Genomic DNA, 24,065 nt, shown 5'->3' with positions numbered 1-24,065 from the left:
TATCATTTCATATGTTCATACATAATGTTTACATGTCCGATTTAAAAAAAAAGTTTTTGTGTTGAATAAATTTGAATTTTAGTGATGACATTTTCAGTTTTTGTCTGATTTTACTTTATCATATTATGTTCACCCTGATAGAGTACTCCCTTTACTATAGTAGACCTTTCACTTGTAAATTACCCATATGCTACCCAAATTCCTTCTCTTTTTATACCTCATGTTCTCTTACATTATTAGTTTAGTCCATGTCTAATCCTCTGAAAATCCACCTTTTCCGCATTTTTCCTGTGTGACCTGCTTGAAAACAAACTTGAGATTCTCTTATGACATCTGGATAAAAAGCACTTGATAATCCTTTGAAGAGTTTTGTAGGACTTATATGAGGGGATGTGAGGTTAGTCGATCTCTTATTAATGTCGAGTTACTCCATGAACTCTGTATTTTTTTTTAAGTGCCGCTTCTTGTGGATGGACACGCCTTCATTAACATTTTGTTTTCATGTGACATGTCAGATATGACAACTTTCCTCAATCTTTAATTAGGCCTATAGATCTATACATTCTGTTTGTTTCTTTTTTTTATGAAGTAAATTTCACCATAATATTTGCATAATAAGATCAACATATACAAGGAAAAATTGTTTGTTGAAATCTATACTTCCATTAAATGGTTTACTGCATGAATATATAAGTATTCTCATCAGGGGCATATCCAGGGTTTCCTTGATCAGAAGTGAAATCCTCGTGGGACTCTATCATTGCATGGATTAAAATTCTGAAGATATTTCTCTTATAACAACCAAGACAAAGGGTGTTTTAGTTGGAGGAAAGGTCGGAGTAGTGCCTGACTGGACTCAGACCAAGACACTCCTGGAAACCAGTATGTGTATCTAAGACATACATGACATAATATTCAGAATATGACATTGTATTTCACCCTTTTCTTTGTTCCTTTTTTCATGGTCATGATTTTTTTTTTTTGGGGGGGGGGTGAGCAACCTAAGCCCCTCCCCTACCCCCCCCCCCTCTGTAAGGCACTTGTAAGATCTAACCATAAACCATGAGCTAGTAGTTCCATGCATAAACACAAATATATCTTGTCAGTTCCATAAAGCTGTTTATTATACTTGACTTCATGCTTGACTGGTGACCCATTTTGGTGTACAATTACATGCACCTGTTACCTCAAATTTATCATGTTTAATATAACGGGGTGAATTTCTTGATATAATCCTAATCTAGTCTGGGAATCTAGTTTTGGAGCATTTCTTTCAAACTTAGATGATTGCTAATAACAAAAATTTTAATATACCAAGGTCAAATCAACTTTTAACTTATAAGAATGAAGATAATTGAAAGTCTGCAGCTCACATGTAGTTGTGCAGAAAAGCAGCTTTATGAATCACTGCCATACATGTACATGCACTCTTGATCAAAGTGAATATTTACCCATATAGTCAGTTCTATAGACCCCCATTTCAGGGTTTCATGAGGCAAACCTCCATCAATATAATTCGACTGCCCCTCCCCCCTCCGGAAAAGTACAAGAACTGCACACATAAAATTTCCAGAACAGAGTTGTTTATAATTAGGCTTATATGTCTTTGTTTTATTTTTTCTACAAAAAATCATGTCACACAATCTTCATAAGCATGTAAATCAAGTATTACTCTCACACACATGTATAGCAATGTATGTGGAGAAAATTCATTGAGAAAATCAAACGCTACTGACTTATAAACATGAAATTTTGTCTGCCCCACCTGTCTAAAAAAATGGTAATGGAGGATTAGCCTCTACAGCCATTCCATGACACAGTAGGGCCGTCTGCACCATCCCGAGTTTTCAAATTAGCGCGCTATTTCTGATCCGGCAAATTATCCCGATCTGAACAATCTCAAGATTATTTGCAATGGAGATGCAATTATCGCGCTAGTTCGTAGGATTAATCTCGAGATTGCAATCCCCAGTCTTGGGTTTATTTGCAAAATAGCGCTCTATTTTACGAATTATCGCGCTAATTCGTAGGTGCAGACGCTCTCGGGATTATTTATTCACGGCATCAGACCATAATGCATCGATGCCTTGCTCGAGCAGGAATCGCTCTTCTTGCGATGGTGGAGACAGGATTACTTGCGAAGAGGGCCAATCGGGCTAAAATCTCGAGATTTAGCAAACTCGGGATGGTGCAGCACTGCCTATTTAGAAGGCATCACAATCTACTTAGAGGGATAAATAGAGCTAAGAAAGGGCTGGCAGATATTGATTTGTAATCTGTAAAAATATTAGTTATGCAATCAACAGTACATAATAGTAACCATGTAAAAAGGGTATAGTAACTGACAGTACATATGTAATGTTACATGAATGTAGGGCCCTTTCATAAAGATCTCGAGATTATAGTAACTTTTGCTATCAAAACTACCTTGATAACAGGGCTCAGCAGCCAATCAATACCAAGATTCCAATTATAGCTTGTCTTGTTGCCATAACAACAAAATTACCTCAATTAGATATTTTTTCTGAAATTGTCCTGAGACTTTTGAAACATGACATAATTTTAAACTAATTTAAAGATACTTTTTATATCATAATACCAAAGGGTCCAACATAAGCTAATGAAGAAACACGAAAATATCACTGGATTAACAGATTTTTAAAATACATCACAAATATCAATCAAACAATCACTAAACATAAGATTTATAGGAAAATATACAAATAGAACACAATATATACATGCACAAAATCTATTAAAATTGTGAGAAAAAATGAAATGGGAAATATTTATTTCTACTACAAAATAATTGATTAACCCCTCTAATCCAAGCAGGAAAGCAATGAATACTAAAACAAAAGACACACCAAAGACCCCTAAGGACTACCTAACAAATGTCCTGAGGTGAACACAAAATTATCCTGAGCTCCTGTCAATTATTTTACTTCTCATTTTCATAGTTTCAATTTTGTTCTTTTATTTCGTTTGTATTTTCCATCATGACCCTGAAATGCCTGAACTACAGTGTAAGAAAATAAAACAAGAATAAAACAATATATGTGTGCATGTGTATGAAAACCTTTCCATTCAAATGATAGTACTTAAGATGTATACCTTATACTTGACCTCGATTTACAGAAGAAAATGTTGACTGACAAGAAATGGCTTCAAATGAAATAGAATTATGTACTATGAAACTAAAAATACGCTTCAGCCCATTTTCAGTGAAAATGCACAGTAGCAATGAATTTCAGTAACAATTCTCCAATGAACACCTCTGGCAGTTTTGCTTGCATTACAAAATACAGCAGCAGTGCTGACCTTGAAAAGATCTAAGATTAACAATCATGCACAATGATTCGTATATATGATAAACAAGTGGAGCGTCTCTGGCAGCCTCGCCTGCATTACGCGATTCAATATAGTAGCAGTGATGACTTTGGAGACTATCAAATAATTATTTTAAAAAACCCACCATTCATATAATAACATACTAATTTACTGACCCTAAATGACATTTGACCTTGATCATGTGACCTAAGACCCGTGCAAGATTATCAGTGATACTTGATTACCCCTACATGTATGGCTACATTTCATGAAATATATCTTTTAACTCTCAAAGTTATGATGTCAATTCAACAATTTGACCTTTGATCTCAGCCATGTGACAAGAAATTCAGGCAGGATGTTCGGTTAGATTACCCTTATGTCCAGGTTTCATGAACTAGATCAATTAATTTTCAAAGTTAGGATCGCCAATCAATCACTAATACATGTACCCCCAAAATGGCCAAAACTTCATTGACCCTAAATGACCTTTGACCTTGGTTATGTGACCTGGTAGAATGTTCAGTAATACTAGGTTATCCTTATGTACAAGTTTAATGAACTAGGTCCATATACTTTCTAAGTTATGATGACATTTCAATAACTCAACGTTCTGATAAGATTTCAATGTTGGTGCCGTCGCTTTTGGAAAAGCAGTGCTTATAGTCTCACTCTGCTTTGCAGGCGTGACAAAAATCAGCTTTTAATGGCTTATCAGGGAAAATATGAAAGAAATATTTCCAGTCCCACTATAATTGGTGAAAGCTGGATCTGCCCGATGAAAGAGGTTACAATTCAAATTCACATTATGCATAAAATTATGTTTTCTACAAATGAAGATCTTTTATAAGAGAATGTCAATTGATTCAGCATTAAAGGGCAAATTCAATGTTCTAACTTTGAAGAAAGTAATGAAGCCCAACCGTGTACATTTCAAAATTTTAACCTTGCTTAAGGTTCCAATGTTGATTCCCCCAGCATGGTCTAAGTTTTTTGTACCCTAAATGACTGTTGACCTTGGTCATGTGACCTGACACTTGGGCAATATGTCCAGTGATACTTGATTACCCATGTCCAAATACTTTCTAACTTGTGATGACATTTACAAAATTAAACCTTGGTTAAAGATTTCAAGATTTGATGGTGACGCCGCCCATGTTGCCACTGCCATCAGAAAAGCAGCACCTAGTCTTACTCTGCTATGCAGGTGAGACAAAAATGATTTGTCATTTTTATTCCTCTTTCTGGAGGATATTTAAAAAAAATGGGTATTTTTCCATGAAACCAGAAAAATAAAACAGAAGTCACAGATAAATTCTGGAGGTGTTATCATTTTCTGAATTAATGAAGTGAAAATAATATTCAACATTCTCATGGGGCATTGCAAGAAAATTGCGATCAATTGCAAGTCTATTTTCAGTCCACAAATCAGTCATATGTCTTGCAATAAATTGTAAATTCATGATTGATTGCTAATCTGCTCCTTAAAAACAAGGAGTGTAATTTGATTTGCTACAGCTAGAATTGATCTATCAATTGTAAAATTGCATCATAATATTTGTGATTGATTGCAAATATTTTCTTGCAACATTCCCTTAGATTAACACCATTGCAGATCACACAGAATATGATCATATAATCACATTGAAGTGGATTAAAGTAAATAATCATTATGCAATCAATCTGAACATTCATTTCATCACATACATGTTTATCACTTGTCTACCAATAAATCTCACTCAATTAAAGACAATGGCCTGTATTCTGAAGTCGGGTTTAAGTTAAACTCAGGTTTAAAGTTGTGGTTTAAGTATGGAAAGCCAATTGTTACATAAATCACTAACAGTAGAGATATCATATTTCAGCTCATTTGGCTCTTAAATCATTCATAATTATCTAGGAAGTATAAATAGATGATTGTCTTCACCATCGATGAATCAGGAAAGAGCAGAGTAAAGGCATAAGAAACGTACAACTTAGTAAAAATTTTGATACTTTTGGCTTCCCATACTTAAACCACAACTTTAAACCCGAGTTTAAGTTAAACCCGACTTCAGAATAAGGGCCACTGTATTATATATACTCTCTATATTCTGAATTCTAATAATCTGCCTCTTGTCAATGTTATAACATTACCTTGGGTTTCAATGCACCACATACAAGTATAAAATACACCACTCGCAGCTGACTTTCTTTGATTCACTCTAATACAAAGAATAGGTTCAGAAAACAAAATCAACAGTTGTGGGATTTTAGATACTGTACAGGTAGCTGAATGAAATCCAGTTGGTCATTCCTAGAATATTGCTCTGTTCTCAATTGTTTCATTCTGGTGAAATAAGGTGATACCTACAAACTCAATCTTGTTTAAAACTAAAATTCACAACTTCCAATCAGCCGAAACAAGAATAATTTAGATTATTATTGCTATTACATGTACTGTATGTTTAGTTTTCACCATGCAAGGTAATGACCAGAGAGATCTTGATTTTGCTCCATACACCGATTCTTTTAATAGGAATTTCTTAATTGTTTGCTGGTACAGTATGTTGCAAGGAACAGAGGCACCCAAAATCAAAACGTTTCATAGTACTATTTATCTATGTATTGTTCATTTCTGATAGGCTGTTTTAAATAGTTCTTTTACTTGTGGTTATCCATTCAGGGTTTTTTTAAATATAAATTCTGTGAACTTGAACAAACTTCAGAATACAAGTCAGGTACAATAAATATCAATTTTCTGACAAGAAAATGCTTCAATAGTACTAACAGTTCAAAGGGTACAATAATCACTTTCTTTACTTTCTCTATACAAGATAGAAAAAAAATCACATTCAAACTTATTACAGTAATGTTTCAATTCTTCATACAAACGTATTTAATGAAGTTCAAATGAGACTTAATATGACAGAACTTTTCTTTCCAGATTCCGATGGTGTCTTTATTTGGCAGAATTGTGAAAAATTAAAGAATACCATATTAATCTGTCATAGAATTCAATAGCACCAAAAATGTGCTGCTGTCACTCAATGTGTCGGAACATTGGAATGGGAAAATAGTACAGGAATCCAATCGATGGAACACATTCCGGTGTTCCAGCATGACTGACTCAGGCATACATAATGTCTTTATATAAAATGGAAATAGGTAATACAAAAGTGGAATACAACTAGAATCAGTACAAGCTGGGAATGATTGAGAATTCTCACGATGTTTTTTCTTTCTCTACGGGAAGTTCAAAGTGGAAAGCTCTCATCAACACCACACCGCCAAACGCTAGTAGATAGTGGAACCAATCCACTCGTTTAATACCAAAGAGTTCTCCATTGGTCCCTACGGCAGCAGCCATCATGTAACAAAATGCTCCCATCATTCCAAAGGGATTCTTCTGTATAAGGCTATAGATACCAATCGAGAGGACAGCTGATGAGCTAATGAATGTCGTGAGGGCAGTATCTACCACAGCGTCGAATGCGATTACAAATTTAAGGATAGCATACATGGTGGGTACACCAACATGCAGCGCTGCTAGGATACGAGAGCCATATTTACGGTAGAATCCTCCGGCCATCAGTGCAAGTCCTAAAGTTCCTGCTAGCCAGCTCATGGATGCATGGCAGGAGACTATATGCTCACTGGGGGAGGACATAGAGTAGCGTGCAGATCCAAAGCCTGCTGCTACAGACATGATTAAGAAACCAAATGCTCCGAATGTGGTGATGGGAAGAATGGACACAGCCGTCCCAAACGAAGAAAAACATAGAATGAAATCTGATACAGCAATACTCAACTCCATGTTTCCTCACTCAAAGTTCTTTGCCTTGATAGATTCAAATTTTCCTCCTGAAAAATGAAAGAATACATTATAACAGAAATTACTGACAAATTTTGGGTAAATTGGGAAGGAGAAAATATGAAGGCCATTCTAACTGAAATTGCTAAATTCTAGAAACATGTCAAAACCATCTTTCAGCATGTATGTTCACACCCATGCATACATGTAATATTATCATCAATGAAATTTTGAGGTTTTCGCAAGATGGTGGCACAAATAAATTTCACAACCTAAATTCAGCTCATCGGTAGTTTTAAATCTATGTCTAAATTCACTGTGCACTCAAATCCTATGATTATTTCATATGGGGACCAATAAATGCAATACCTTCGATAACGCACGTACAGGTTATTATTGCTGATGATAACACTTTTATTTGATCTTTGGAAATCATGCAAAGCTACAAAAAAAAAATATACCAGTATATATATATATTCTACGCTACGTCTCATGCCTTGAGAGAAACCAGCAGTATGAGCCATTGATTGTTTGTAGTAATGATTATTTATAATCAAGTTTCAAATTTTATATGTTAAATAATAATTTTTATCTATAATTGATCTTCAAAATGGGATTTTGTAACATCGCTTATTGAGGCAGTTCAAGGGTCAAGCCTATTGTATTTGCGGTGTTTACAAATGGATCAAGGGATCTACACGAGGTCGGTCTGGTAAGATATTTATACTAACAGTTTTTTTCACCTTCATACGCATAAGGCGTATGATTTGTATAGATAAATAAAATCTAATAAATTTCTGTGACTTCTATCTTAAAAGATGGATTTCCTGGGGAAATCCATCCGGTTGTATAGGTCTCACTTATACTTATAGGGAGGGTTTCAAGACTTTGTAATGAAAAAATATATGTCAAAATATTTTAAAATATCATCACCAAGTCCTCAAGGCTAGGCAAGATTGGTGAGCGAAAATTACAAAAATTTTAATGCCAGTTTTGTACTGCAGTTCAATTGCTTGTATCATTTTGGCAAAGAGACTGCATAATTTAACCTATAGAGGGTGAAATTTAAGCGAGCAAGCTTGAGCTCCAAAATCATATATGCATTGCGAGAATTTGTTCCAATGTGATCTTTTTTTTTAACAGTCGCAGATCATTATTCAAATCATGATTTTGCTTGAAAAATAAAGGTTGCTTTTGCTGTTTGATTGGTGCCGAGTGTTTAGATCTAGATCTGTTTACTTTTTAAGAAGATGTCTTGTCGATCGCCCATATTTGTTGATTGATCCCATGGCCATGCACTTTGAACAGCCATAATCCCCCCGGTGTTTACCCAGTGCTCGACCGTCTATACCAGGCCAGTAGCACCTCCATTTTGCCTTCCCCGATGTCCATCCCGCAAAGAAATGTTGCGCTAAATGTCACAAAATCTCAAAATCAAAACAATGCTGAATTACGACGCTTATGATCAGAAAATACAATTTCGTTGCTGAAATGTTAATAAAATCCATTCACATATGGGGAAGAAGTGGCTTTGTGATTATAAAGAAAGCAGCGCAAATTCAAGAACCTGTGAATATGTTTTGAGGCTGCCGCCCAAACCCAAGCGTGAAAAATTAATCTCGTATTTATAACGGCGTCTAGATCGACAGTCTACACTGACAGTAGGCTTAAAAGAAAGATTACTTGTCTGTACATAATAGGATGAACAGTTGTAATGGAAACTGACAGTGTCAAAATACCACACATTTGTCCCAAAGAAAAAGAGAACAATCATTCAATGAACAAGGACGCTCGACTGTATGAACGCACAGAATGCCACTCTCACAAACACATCACAAAAAAGTCAACACGTGGGACAATTAGCAGTGTCACGGACACCGTCTAACGTTAGATGTTTTTCTTCACACACCAGATAAATAACACTGAAGCTGATCGGACATTTAAACTAAACTGAAGTCAATGCAGTATGAGGATTTAACATTGAAAGATGAACACAAATCATGACATTACTGGAAACATGAAATACAGACCTTTGCTCTCAACAAATCAACGCTACCGGGTCGAGCTTGAGTCGAGGTTTATTTCCGCGTAATTAAAGGCTGACATGAGAGGGAGACATACCGGTAGAGAAAGTATATGTAAGTATTTATATATAAGTAAAATGCCAAATATAATATATTTCTTATGTAACGCATGTTGCGAATAGCCTGTTGCCACGGTAACTGCTCATTTCCCCCAGAAAAGTACTTTTTTAAAAATAAAAACATGTACAATCTTAATTTCCCCTAATTATAGGTTGCTTTTATGCTTGTTCTAAATGCATAAATACCGGCCAAGGTCGATTATCCCCTTCCCTCTTCTCTCCCCTATCTTCCCCCCCTTTTTTAATCCTCTTTTCTTCCCTTATTTTATTTCCCTCTCTTTTCTTCCTCTTTTTTCTGGCGCCCCTGTTTCGCCTACCAGGGGGGCAAGGACCATCTTTGGTCATTGCCATGGCAACCAAATAACATCGTGGAAAAGATAATGGTGAAAAATACATTAAAATCATTTAAAATCACCTTATCTACATGCGCAAGGTTTGACCTACTCATTTAAATCCTGTCATCCATTGCCCAAGACGTTTATGACGGTATGTTTTCTTTGGATCAGGTCGCACGTTTTGATGGTAAAGCTATTGCCCTTCCCCCTTCTCTTTCAATCATTTTCTTCCCATTTCTTATTATTTTATATCTTCATCATCTTCCCCGTTCTTAATTCCTATACCTTTCACTTTTCCTCGTCCTTTCTTCTCCTCGTGTCCTTCTTCCTCTTTCTCTGTACGTCATCATTACACCTATGCTTTTCTACTTTAATATTTTCAAAACAAAATAATGGCATTTTTTATTCGCATCACATTTTCTCTTATTCCGTTTATCCTACTTCTTCTCCCTTTCTTTCCTGTATCCCTTTCAATGATTTTCTAATCATCGGTTTATATTCTTTTCATGCATCGCGTTCACTTACTCCTTATTTCTTTTCCTTTTCCCTTTCTTCTTCTATTTCCTGTACCCCTCTTTATGCTTTCATATTAATTTCTTGTAATTATGCACTATGGTAACTTTTAGTTACATCAAAGTCCCATGCACATTAAGGAAATCAGTCATTTTATATCAGCATTGCTGAAAAATTGGGTTATCATCCAATTTATAATTCATTACTAATTTTTTTCTAAGCTCTTCTTAACTGTGTTTTTTGTTATTTTTTCAGGAATGAAATAAACAAGTTAGAATCTTTATTTTTTCACACACTGGCTTTTAATTTTGTTTCCTTTTTAGTCTCTTTCATCCTCCCCCTTTTTCCCTCCATCTGTCCCTGACCTTTCACATTTTTCATCTTCCTCTCTGCTTTCGTTATCTTGCTATTGTTTTTTCGCCCCTTCCCCTCTCTCTTATCCTTTTCTTCTCTCCCTCCCTCTCCTTCCCCTCTCTCTACTTCTCCATTTCACAATGGGCTGATCCATCCACAACCTTTCAATCAAAGAGCACGTACCCATATTTTCTACTGAGCAAAATGAATAAAACAACTGTAAATGAAGTATGAATTTAGTATACACATCTTTTTAACAAGGGAATATTTCAAATATGATAGGTAAAAATCACAAAACTTTAGCATTAATTTAAACAAGATTTGACATGATCTGAGAAAGGCATGGTTCAATTTTTATTTACTGACCACTTACTTTAAGAACCATTTGTTGGACTTCAAGAACTGGATATGTATCACCATTTCTTTTATATTTTATTATATAAATGATAGAATATTTCAATTTTCATAGATAAGGAAGCTTTTCATTTGATCATAAAATGGAAACATTAATGGCCAATTCCAAATGTTCAAGAAAGAATCAATCATTCACATTGTAACGAGTAAAATGACAAACTGTTACACAGTACATTTCCAAACAATTAAATACAAAAAAAAAGAGAAAATACAAAAGATGAGTGGGTGGCAACATTGGTTTGACATTTCTCACACCACCATGCCAAGCTATAACTATTCTGTGAAATTAGGCGAAAATTCAAAATGCCACAATTTTACACCTGATTTTGATAAATTTTTTGGGTTTGGGTGGACATGGGTGGCCAATTTATTATAATTCATATCAATTCATATAATTCTTGGACATTACGGACTGGGGTGGGGGTGTGGGGGAAGGGACATGACAGGCCTCTGCTTGCCAGCACTGAGAGGTGATTTCATATGACAATAACCATAGTAACAGTCAAACACCAACTGATCCTCTGCCATTCAGAAACAAGTATTTAAATAAAATGTTAGAGGATGACGATGACACTAAGTTAAAGGGGAATCCAACCCAAATAATCACTTGTTTTTATAAGGAAAAGAAAAGTCAGACAAGTTGATAGGTAAAAGTTTGAACAATATTGGACAAACAACAAGAAAGTTATGAATTCTTAAAAGTTGTAAATATTGGTAATCACTATACCCATGGAGATTTCAAATTGGTCACATATGGAATGTCAGAGTGATGTAAGGCAAGGGCTATTCTCCCAAGTACTCAAATACATATTATGGCTAAAATGTCATTTTTCCCAAAAGTGTTATTTCAAATTGTATTTATCTTTCGTGAGGACATAAAACAATATACTACTTAGGTTATATTGAGATTACTGCCCCAGGGGAATGGGTAATTGGGAGAAAACCACAAATCACTGATAATTAAGTACATGGCCTATGGGAAAGTTGTCCTTGCCCCTTGTCGTAATTTACTTACCCAGTTGCCAATTTGAAATCTACTTAGTATTAGTGTCCTCAATTTTAAAGCAACTATAACTTTCTTATTGCTTGTCCGATTTCTTTCAAACTTACACCATTCTGTTTAATTTATTTTTCTTTTTCCCAACACAACACAAATGGGTATCAGGCAAGAGATGAAAAATCATCTGCTATCATTTCTTTAGATATAACAGATAACAACCTGGAAAGTTTCCATTTGAGGAATGTACTTTCCTTTCATCAAAGAGCGTGAATGTACTCTTAACACTGATGGTGGGGACGATGATAATCAGGACAGTACTATAGAAATGCTAACACTTTTCATTCATTATCATCAAGAGTCTATGCATGATCTATTGTTATGCATGCATAAGGCGTGATCAAGATAGTCTGAAGGCACAAAGCCTATTCAACACTTAAATTCACAAGTGGGTCCAGAGTGAAGTTTAACATGATTGAACTTGCTGTCTTTACTCAGGGGCAGAACAGCTTCAGTACACATTCCTCTCTTCTAGTCTTGAAACTCAGACCATTTTAACATGATTCAACAACCATAGTATCTGCAAACTAAGGTCACGTACTGGCAATTGCATGAGAACAGATAATTCAGAGAACAAGTTCTGTCTTGGAGTATAATTTGTTCATAATTTTAAAGGGAGCTTTCTTTCTTCTGATCTCATCTCCGCTTTCCTTTGAATTGTTGTTTTCCTTTTCCCGATCCCTTGGAGTGTTGCTTCCCTCTCTCCTTCATCTTTTTAGCTTCATTCGCTCTATAATTAAAAAAATGACATGAACATCAATAGTAACAAGTACAGGGCCATGCTTCATATAAATGGTTATTAAATCTACATCACAAGTTCAAGGACAAGTCCACCCCAACAAAATGTTGATTTGAATCAAAGTCAGATGTAAAATAAAGTTACAATATTTTCTATATTCATTTAATTTCACAAGAGTTATATGGACATCCTGGTCGGTATGCAAATGAGCAGACTGATGACATCACCCACTCACTATTTCTTTTATATTTTATTATATGAGATATTCTATATGACTCCTCCTTGTCCTTTGTAACACAATTCATTATTCCATGAATATGTGGTATTACCACTGTTTAAACATTTTGTGGTTCAGTCAATTGAAATATTGTGTAATTCAAATAATAAAAACAATATCGAGTGAGGGACATCATCAACTCTCTCACTTGCATGTCGCTGGGTCGTGCATATAACTGTCTTGTGAAAAATAAGCAAAACTGAAAAATGTCCGAACTATTTTATTTTACATCCAATTTTGATGAAATTTTCAGTGTTACGTTTGTTGGATTTTTCTCTATTGATTCAAATCAACATTTATCTCGGGTGGAGTTGACCTTTGAAGTCATCAGGGCTTCAGCTTTCATTGGGAGTAAATTATTATTTACTGACCCCAGACTTTGTGAAAAGCATTAGAAGTGCGTGTAACAAAAACATCTTTAGGGGGAAAGCAAACGCCTGCTTAACCTCTTGTAACTGTCAGGCCGATGAAAAGAGAGATAATGACCCTACCATAAGGCAATTCCCATTGGCATTTCATAACATCTGCTAGTCACCTTGTTCTACTCTGGGTGACTTATCCAAACAATGTCATATTTTCCGACGGTATATACGTCATTGGAAATAAAGTAAGATTTTATTTAGAGGGGGAAGGGAGGGGAATACAGGCTTTTGCACATGCTGGTCCAGCTCTCTTAAATGACCTTTGACCTAACAAATACTCACTTGCTCCTGAATTGTTTGATGGATGAGCGACTTGTGCTTGTCAGTTCCTTCTCAAATGATGTTCTCGGCTGTGATCTGTTTTTCTTCTGTCGCTTACTTGGTGGAGGACCTGTTCCAGATCAAATGAACAAACACAAGGAAATGGTTTGAAAAAAACCCAATATTACATTGAAATTGTTTGGTGAAACAAATATTACAAGGAAATGGTTTATAAACCTAACAGACTGCATAAGCCAACCTTCCACGAGGGGAATGATTGCCCAGCTCCATGTATTACTTAAGACAAGATATGCAAAACAAGTGTTAGGAACAATAATTAGTTGAATTTCACCTAAGTCAAAAAATTTTGCGGTCCAAAGAGATTCAACTAAAGGCAAAGGCCGCATATACATTTTATTGTTGAGATGAAATCATTACTAAGAACTACTAAAATCTGGAATGGATATGCACACATAATAATTTGAAGCAAATCTAACCAATCCTATCAGTAACACTATTTATAAAACAAATAAATGCATGTTACGATCAAATGCCTTTTAGAAATTCATAGATACATTACAAAACAACAATTATAGTATGATGTGCGTTATTAAATATTAAAGAATGATAAATCACCACAAAATCTTCATAATCATCTTCACCATCATCACAGTCACCATGATTGTTGCATCATAATCCTCGTCATCATCGTTATAATCACCATGCTCTCTGTCATCATCATGATCATCATAATCACAACAATTGTTGGCATAATCATCATGATAATCACAATGAAGAAAATGATTATTATCAAAATTTATCACCATGAATACCACCACCACCACCAACACCATCATCATCATCATCATCATCATCATCATCATCATCATCATCATCATCATCATCATCATCATCATCACCACCACCACCATCACCACCACCACCACCACCACCACCACCACCATCATCATCACTTCATCAGCAGCAGCAGCATCACAATGATCACCTGTTCTGTACTGTGGTTCATCCTCAGGGAATGCAGTAATCCTCTTTGGTTTTCTATTTCTCTTGGCTACCCGCAAGGCATACTCCTGGGCTTTCAGCACTTCAAAATCCACTCGTTCTTCAGGCTAAATTCACAAAAAACATTAAAATAAGAATATCAATTCAAAGACTGGCTAAAGCTATGGTATAGGGTCAGGGGCAGAAATCTCTCCCAAAGGTAGGGGGGACAAGGGGCTGGTAAATTTGACAAGCAAAAAAAAAAAGAAGTTATCACCCCAAATTTCAGGTCATTTAGACGAAAATGAATTTGATAAGCAAAAAAAAAAAAAGGGTTATCATCACAAAAGTAAGGTCATTTTGTCCTAAAATACATGTTTTATTTCGATTTTGAATGATGAATTCCTTACCATCACAAAAGACCACAAATAGTAGGGGGGACATTTGATATTGTGTCCCCCCTACTATTTTGAGTAGGGGGGACACGTCCCCCCCTGGGATTTCCGCCAGGGTATAGGGTCAATAATGTGAATTATACTATATTGTCATTTCAAATTCCAATGATACAGAAATGTATTGGCCATAGCATTTTTGTCAGCATTTAAAATTCACATTTGGCATTATTTCATATCTAGTACCCTCTATTGCTAATGTCATGCTGATGCTTGATTCAACTCTGGGGCCCATATTCTGAAGTCATGATGAACTTACACCATGGTCTAACTCTGTGCTAAAATTATGGGAAGCCAAAAGTGTCAAATTTTTTATTAAGTTGCATGTTTCTTATGTTTACTGTGTTCTTTCCCGATTCATCGATAGTGAAGATATTAATCGATTTATACCTCAGACACAATTATGAATGATTTGAGAACCAAAATGAGGTGAAATATTTCATCTCTACTGTTAGTGATTTATGTAACAATTAGCTATCCATACTTAAATCACAACTTTAAACCTGAGTTTAAGTTAAACCCGACTTCAGAATACAGGCCTGGGTGATTAACAACACCCGATACTTGGTAAACATTTTTTTTATCACTTTATTCAATATTCAAAATCAAAGAAAGGAACATAGGCGAATACATAATAAAAACTAAATTAGCCCAGGTCAGACGTGTCGATTATGGGGGGCAGGGGGGGCGATCGCCCCACCAATGAAAATATTGGGGGGGCAAACATATCATTTTGCCCCCCCAATAATTCCGCATGTGCTAAAAATAAAATAAGATTGTAATGTTACACAGAAATCAGCAAGCGAGATTGAGATACACAACTCGTTCTTGTTCGTCTAAATCGTGCTCAAAATGTCCACTTTTCAGATAAGAATATCAAAAAATTTCAGCTCGCGCTTCGCGCTCGCATCATTTTTGTAACAAAAACCAATACTTTCCATGAATATGGTCCCGTTTTCAGTTCGAAACCTCAAAAGAACTCCCACTTCGATTTGCAATAATCTTTTGTTGGATATATATATCTTGTTCTTTATTAAAAACGTCCATTAAACTCATTTTTTTTTTCAGATCGAAATATCAAAATTTTCAGCTCGCGCTTCGCGCTCGCATTAATCTGCTGGTGAGATAAGTATATATATCCCGGAGGGGCCACTTACATTGACGAGTGGATACCATGCGCGACCAAAAAAACACGTAAAAAGGAGGTCTTTTTCACGATAGGGCACGTTACGTACGTAACGTGATAAGGGTGTCAAAAACACAAAAATAATGAAAAAAGGGTATCTATTTTGCTAGGAAAATTACGTGTTTAGGGTCGAATTTGCGGGGATGATAAAACAAAATTCAAATGTTTTATAAAGGATGTCCTTTTTGCCCCAACACTTCGTGTTTAGAGTCCGATTTGCGCGAGGTGTAGAAGATGGGGTCGTACTAAACCAAATAAGGTAAAGCCGACGACCGAAGGACCCGTAACAATAAAACATTCCTGTACTTGTTTAGGGGTTCATTTCAGGGAATATTTGCCAAGAGTGTCGTTTTGTTTCCAATACTTGTTAAGGGTAGGGTTTCACACGCCAATACTTGTTAAGGGGTGCATTTTCAGAATATGGAAATTACGTGTTTAGGGTGCTTTTCGAGACCCCATGGTCGCGCGTGGTATTCACTTCTGAATGCGGGATATATATATATATATATATATGTGTGTGTGTGTGTATACATATATATATGTACACATAATATGTGTGTTTGTGTGATCGAGCGCCTTTGGAAAATTGATTCATGATTTGCCCCCCCAATCTGAAAAATGGATCGACGCCCCTGGCCCAGGTCATGAATTAATAAATTACATGCAGGGCAACATATGTAAATTAAAGAGCTAGATTAATGTAGTACTTACTGTCATTTCCGAACTCTTCTTCTTCTTCTTCTTGGTCTTGTGCTTAGCACTAGCAACAGGCTTGGTACCCGCATCTAATCTCAAAGAAGCTACCAGTAGATAGTGAAATTAGAATTGAAAAATAAAAATTATGATGCACATGGGATTTGTGTCATATTCCACTTTTATTAGAGGCGTAGATCAGGGCCTCATCTCACTAAGAGTTACGATTGATCCGATCAACCACAACTATGGACGGCCAGCAACGTCAACATCCAAAAAGTATGTTTGTTGAAATATTTTCTAGATATGTTTATACATACATTCATCGTTCCCTTGAAAATTCAGAGTGATTCTCTTTGTTTACTAAGGAGATTGTGCAAATTTTCTGTAGAGAAAATTATGGCATGGATGGATTTCCATACAGTTGAGATTGATTGGATCAATTGTAACTCTTTGTAAAACGGGGCCCAGGGACCCATCTCATGTAGAGATGCATAGGATTCAAATCAAAATCAAAGTGCAATTGATCTAAATTTCCCATCTCATAACTATCACATATTTCATAGACCAATCCTAGTCTGAGTTTCTTTTGAATTAATTTTCTCAAGACAGGGTCCAGGGGCCCATTGCAGAAAGAGTTGCAATCAATCGCAACTCTAAAAAATCACGCCCAACTTGATTTTCAACCAATCAACAGCGCGCATTTGGGACTTGCAATTGATTTGTTGGCTTGCGTTTAAACCCAACTCTTTCTGCAAAGGCCTTCCACACCAGAGAAGTGGGATGGGGTCAAATTATAATTATTGTACTACTACTACTACCTGCTGCTGCTACTAACTACTAACTACTAACTACTACTACTACTACTACTACTACTACTACTACTGCTACTACTACTACTAACTATTACTACTAACTACTACTACTAACTACTACTACCTACTAACACTACTACTACTACTATAATACAAATGATGCATGCACACAAGTTCACCATGCAATCTATCCTCACTTGAGGCTCTGTTCAATCCATCGCGAAGCAGTTAGGCCGAGTGCAACGAGGTGAACACAGCATCAATGAGAGTGGATAGGTGGCATAATGGACGAATGAAGACATGCATCATTTGATTTATACGACTCTTCTAAATCGTGTTATTTGACAAAATAGAAGAAAAATGCAGATAGAATAAAAATATATTCACATTTGTCCAGCAACTCATTTTCTCTGATGAAATGATTACTCAACCCCATGTATGAATTCAATTGTTCATTCTTTTGATTTATGAGTCAAAAGTGCGCATAGCCAGTCTTGTTGATGCGCTTACTTTGATGCGCCCAAACACACACATACCGGTATACAAAATATACACACACACACATGCTCAGTGATGCATACCGAGGGAGAGAGCTCAACCGCGCAATGGAAAAATAAAATATGTATGGTCGCTGTGCAAAGGAAAATAAAATATGCATGCAGCACAAAATGGATCAAATATTGAATGGGTTTCAACCAATCAAATGACAAGAATATTTGTATAATAATCAAATACATGTAATAATGATAATAATATTAATAATAACCCAATTATCATAATATTTTTTTCACCTTTCTCCTGCATCCTCTCCTTGTGGGTCTGGAACCAGGATCTCTTGGGTTTGTTTAGAAACTCCTTCTGGTTATGGAGCATCATCGTTGTCTTCTGGAGCTGGAGCTCCGTAGTCCTCATCTCTTTCTCCTCCTTCTCTAGCCTCAGCACCTCCTCGATGTCTTCCTCCAGAGATGCGATCTTGTCCCGGTATTTGGTCACCACACCTAGGAATGAGATGCAAAGAAAAGATAGACATTGATGTATTGGCTTAGAAATTTCTACTCTTACCACCAAACTTGGGTAATTGCAGTGAGCAACAGTATTCATACAAGGCTTCTACTAGCAAACAGTTACAAATGCCAATTACACTTTTTTCTCTAAATCACTAATACAACTCCTTGAAAGCAAAATATTCTTAATAACATTCCTACTGTAGAACAATTTCGTAATCGATTTCTTATATATTTCTCTGTTTTGATCTATTTTAATTCGATTTTGTATTTGAAAAAACTTGTCCATGACATTATTTCAAACCATAAATAGAATCAGATTAAATGACTGTGGTCAATAGTAGTAAAAAATAATCACTCTTTAAGAACTTAATCATTATTTAACTGGGGAGGCCAATTCGCCCCCCCCCCGACATCTTTTGTCCCTATGCCGTCGCGCAAATTTTTTTGACCGCACCACTCGCCGACACTTTACTTTCAAAGTCTTGCGCATCTTTTAAGACCAAATTTGCGAGTTAAATTAGGGTGAAGTTGAAAACACATCTTGTGTAGACTATGTACCGGAAATCCCGTCTGAGCACTTTTTAGTCCCGACATGCGCTTACATAATGTTGCGCAATTTTGTAACTGCGTACCCAGGCCTCACAAATTTGGTTTTAAAATTTGCGTAAGACTTGAAAGTAAAAACTCAGCGAGTAGCGCTGTCAAGAAATGTGCTCAGTGGTTTTATTGCAAAAAATGTGAAGGTGTTATGGCAAAACCAGGCGGAAAGAGTACATTAAAGATAAGAATCATACAGCAGCATTGGCATTGTACATTTTGGGATTTCCATAATTTAGAACAGTGTTTGACCATGGAATAAATTAATCTGAACTTCAGAATAGAGGCCACTGGGTGTTGATTCATTGGATTCTGTTCAAACTCATTTTCAGATCATTACCACAAATGGCTTTTATCTATAAGGACCAACCTTGGGGTATTATCCTGCTCTTGACTGGATTTTTGGCCCTCTTGACGAGTTCCTTCAGCATCTTCCTCTCCTTTTCACCAGCAAGACTTACTGATCTAAATCAAAGAACAATACAATATATGAATAACATGTGCTACACTACAAAGGGGGGGGGGGGCAGGGGGTGACTTTCCCCTATTTTTTTATCTGATTTTGAAAAAAAACAAAGAAATGAGAGAAAATTAAATAAAAAGGGAAAAAGGGAAGAAAGCAGAGTATTAGGGAACAGGAGATCATTGCATGAAACAAATGATTTTCACTATGATTACTGTTATAAGCTACTGTAAATCATTAGATCTGATTGGCTGACAGCAATTAGCGAATAATTAAAGGACACCCCAACAAAAACTTGATTTGAATAAGAAGAGAAAAATTCAACAAGCATAACACTGAAAATTTCATCAAAATCGGATGCAAAATAATAAAGTTAGGTTTAGGGTAGGGGTTAGTGTTAAACCCAGGGTTAAAGTTGGTCATTCCATTAGTGTGTGGGCTTTACAGCGGAGCAATTGTCACCAGAGCAAATGTCGCCAGAGCAATTGTCATGGAACCATCAACATACCCCCATGTCATCCCTGATACAGACCCATCAACAGGAGAAAAACACTCACACAAAATAGTCCATTGGTTTACATCAAAACACCAAATTAAAGAAAATAACAGAAATAGAATCACACGTGTCTTACTAACCATCAACAAAAGCATATCCAGCATCAGATCCTACAAAGCATTAGACCCTACAAAGCATTTCAGGGGCCCAGTGTCTGGGGACAATAGTGACTCTATTATGCTTGTACATGGGCCCATACATTTCTTAGTTTCATTGTTGATGCTGGATACGCTATTGATCAAGCTGATATGACTAAAAATTCCCCAGAACTAAAGTTAAGAAAATAATTTTTGTAAAGACATTACATTACGAATGTGCTATCTTTCTTTCCACATCTGATTTTCAGTCCAATTATTTCACAATAACCTACCTGCCACTCCGACCAGCTCTAGCTGTCCTTCCCACCCTATGCACGTAGTGCTTCTCAGAATTGGGCATCGTGAAATTAATAACCTGTAAAACACCAATCAGATAGAAAATGCAAGGTTCACATTTACAGAGAAAATTTGCATTTTGTATATTTATAAAATTAGGATTTTTCCACTAAAATTATTCAATTTTCTTGAGGATAAAGGCAAGATACAGCTGTACAGAGCAAATTCACATTCTGTTTCTCAAAAATTAGTATGGAACTATACAGTTCTTTTTTCAAAAAAATTGCTTATGCGATTTTGTAGATTATGCCACGGAAGAAATATGAGCCAATTTTCGGCACGATCGTGTGGTCGAGAGCCAAAATCTTTAGGGTGGTGCCTGTGGCTCGGACACCCCTCTCTCCAGCTTATAACATATCAAAATAACCAAACCTAGTTAAGATTACTGATGAGTAAGGAGATGGTATAAAAACACTTACCGTTTTTACACCTTCGATATCGAGTCCACGAGCTGCAAGGTCGGTAGCCACCAATATATCTATCTGATCTTCTTTAAACATCCGCAACATCTCCATTCTCTATAGCAAAAACAGATTAAAAGGCAGTTAAAGGGGGAGCAAACTGACTAACAAGTTGAAAATATCTATCTGATCTTCTTTAAACATACCTAACATCTCCATTGTCTATAGCCAAAACAGATTAAAAGGCAGTTTAAAGGAGGAACTAACTGACTGACAATATGAAAATATATATCTGATCTTCTTTAAACATCCTCAACATCTCCATTCTCTCCAGCCAAAACAGATTAAAAGGCAGTAAAAGGAGGACCAACTGACTACCAATATGTATGGTCTTTCATCAACTGTGTGTTATGGTATAAATAGTTAGTTTTGAATTATACCAATTGAAATCACTATTAATGCCCACACTACATACACGTTTTCCATGTCTTTTTTTTAGAGACCAACCGGCTGACCGACTGTTCATTGAGTGACCAACAAATGCCTCCAAGATACTTGACTATACAAGAAAACAGTGACTTGGACACAGCATTTGAATATTTCTTCTGATCTTCATCACAGATGATCATGTCTACAACACGGCTCTGCAGGTGTGGCCATTACTGTTCTCACTTGGCATCAAAATTGAGAAGCAAGGAAAGAGCAAAATGAAGAGAGCAATCCAATTGAAAGCTTTCACAACATTTGTGTGGTTTGAACAAATGTTAACAAATCTCATCTCTAGAATAGAAATACAAGGAAAGAGCAAAATAATGAGAGCAACCAAATTAAAAGCTTGCAAAATATTTTTGTAGTTTGAACCGATGTAAACTAATCTCATCTCTAAAATAGAAATACAAGGAAAGAGCAAGAGAGCAACCAAATTAAAAGCTTGCAAAACACTTGTGTGTTTTGAACCAATGTTAACTAATCTCATCTCTAAAATTGAGAAGCACGCAAAAACTAATTCAAGAGAGCAATCCAAGTAGGACCTTGTACAACAGATCTGTGGTTTGAACTAAGCTTTTTCGATATACCGGTATTAGTAATACCGTTCGGTATGAAAGTCATACCGGTATGGATACCGCCGTTGAAATTTCAATACCGAAATACCGTCATACCAAAAGTTGAAAATATCATACCGGTATTTTCTTCTGTATTGTCGTTTATGGGTATTTTTACAGTAAAATTAAGCCAAAACAATAAGTTCTTTGGCTCTCTCAACGTATTTAATGTAATCAGAATCCAATAATCTAACCTCGAAATGAATACATCGCCCCTTAACTACTGTCTGAGCTCCGTTAGCCGCTGCATAAGGCCTCGGCCCCACCGCTACTGATACTGGGGTGCATGTCGGCTCAGCTCCATGCACTCGTGTACACAGCTACAGTAAACAACGAAGTCGACCGAGACGGAGAGCATTTCATGAAGAGTTTTTTTCAGTGGTTTCAACAACAGATTTGCTTTCCGCCAATCACATGCGAGGGTTTCCTAGCTTGTAACATCCCTCTACACAAACAAAATCACTGACAAAACTCTTTTTGAAACACCCCCTAGCCTGCCTTTTGACCACGTGGTGTATTGCGGGGCTTCAACAAAGTATCAACCTTGGCTTGGGGCGTTGATAGACAAACCACAGGGATTAACACTTGTTTTTTTCTTTATGCAAGTTTTTTTTTTCTCGGACTGCTCTTAACTTTTTGGGAGGGCTTTACTTTTAGACAACGTGGAGATTCACAAGAGGGGGTGGGGTTCAACACAATGGACATTTATAAGAAAAGTTATTTACGAGACGTCAAAATTTGAGGTCAACAAACTTTGAACCTTCGACGAACACGTGTTGATGTGAGTGGTAAACAAAAGGGGCGAATCTGAATGTGAATGAGTGGGGCCAGATCGGTGAAGGGAAAATCACGCATATATCCTTGACAGTTTTAGCAGGGAATTTTGGTGCTTGGAAGTTAGGGCATGTACACACGTTTAGCAAAGTAGTGCTCAGTGAGTTTGTGCGGTGCAGCATTTGGCAACTTGACTTGGTTTCGTACCATGTGCTTGCTGAGATTATTTTGCACACATGCACAGGTAATTCACAGCTCTCGTTGGGGAGAAAGCATGATCGTATAACTTTTGGTAAAGAAAGAGAAAGTTTTTGTCAATGAGAATGGACCATGCTGAGCATTCCTCAGCTGACCACAAGCATCCCCTCTTTATCCGAGGCCATATCAGGGCTAAACAAACATTGGACACTGTTTGCACAATAAATTGGGAATTTACTCGGTATTAGTCGGTATACCGGTATTGAAGCTATTAGTAATACCGGTATTGAAAATATCAATACCGAAAAAGCTTAGTTTGAACTGAAATGAACTAATCAACCACCGATTCCCGAAAACAAAAAGGAGTGTACACAACCGCATCTGTTGTGCCAAGGAGATATTCTCCAGATGAATTATATGATTTCTTTTGTCTGTTTACATTTTCTTGAACGTAACTTTCTTGATCCAATCCAACGTCCTCCGTATAGAACAATTCACTCTTCCTGTGATGAGGCAGTCCTACGGACAAATCTAATAGAGTTCAGGACTGAAGCTCAGCAAATCAAATGACTCTAAATGCAGCAGAAAATAAGGCAATGCACATTACTTGGAAAGAAAACCTGATCAATATCAAGACTACAGTCAATCAATTACACAATGTTTTTTTTTTTGGGGGGGGACTGTAAGTCATGAAGAAAAACCTTAAAGTCGTAATTTGGTTGCAAAAACATAACAATTACAGAGAA

General features: G+C 36.3%; 2 protein-coding genes across 2 annotated transcripts in view; both read right to left on the bottom strand.

Annotated features, from left to right (window-relative positions):
- Window positions 1-5,982: 5,982 nt before the first annotated feature.
- On the bottom strand, window positions 5,983-9,232 carry LOC121407088. Its single transcript, XM_041598014.1, has 2 exons — window positions 9,154-9,232; window positions 5,983-7,173 (listed from the first exon to the last, which is right to left on the bottom strand). The coding sequence occupies exon 2, from the start codon at window positions 7,124-7,126 to the stop codon at window positions 6,536-6,538; it is 591 nt and encodes a 196-aa protein (XP_041453948.1). The 5' UTR covers window positions 7,127-7,173; window positions 9,154-9,232; the 3' UTR covers window positions 5,983-6,535.
- Window positions 9,233-11,860: 2,628 nt separating this feature from the next.
- The window catches only part of LOC121407086 (probable ATP-dependent RNA helicase DDX27), a 41,488-nt gene continuing 29,283 nt past the window's right edge, over window positions 11,861-24,065 (bottom strand). Inside the window, exons 11-18 of the mRNA XM_041598013.1 lie at window positions 21,263-21,361; window positions 20,780-20,862; window positions 19,761-19,855; window positions 18,578-18,784; window positions 16,990-17,078; window positions 14,645-14,768; window positions 13,660-13,768; window positions 11,861-12,669 (exon numbers count right to left, since the gene is read on the bottom strand). Of these exons, the coding sequence (XP_041453947.1) occupies window positions 12,576-12,669; window positions 13,660-13,768; window positions 14,645-14,768; window positions 16,990-17,078; window positions 18,578-18,784; window positions 19,761-19,855; window positions 20,780-20,862; window positions 21,263-21,361 (900 nt within the window). The 3' untranslated portion in view covers window positions 11,861-12,575. The remainder of the gene's footprint in view (window positions 12,670-13,659; window positions 13,769-14,644; window positions 14,769-16,989; window positions 17,079-18,577; window positions 18,785-19,760; window positions 19,856-20,779; window positions 20,863-21,262; window positions 21,362-24,065) is intronic.

The sequence above is a fragment of the Lytechinus variegatus genome, chromosome 2 (assembly GCF_018143015.1).
Source record: "Lytechinus variegatus isolate NC3 chromosome 2, Lvar_3.0, whole genome shotgun sequence".
In the NCBI taxonomy this organism is placed as follows: domain Eukaryota; kingdom Metazoa; phylum Echinodermata; class Echinoidea; order Temnopleuroida; family Toxopneustidae; genus Lytechinus; species Lytechinus variegatus.
The sequence above is the reverse complement of the archived record's forward strand: the minus strand, read 5'-3'. Positions and strand labels throughout refer to the sequence as shown.

Bases quoted from the DNA above. Each gene is read 5' to 3' on its own strand.
- LOC121407088 (XM_041598014.1), bottom strand. From the start codon at position 7,126: ATGGAGTTGAGTATTGCTGTATCAGATTTCATTCTATGTTTTTCTTCG.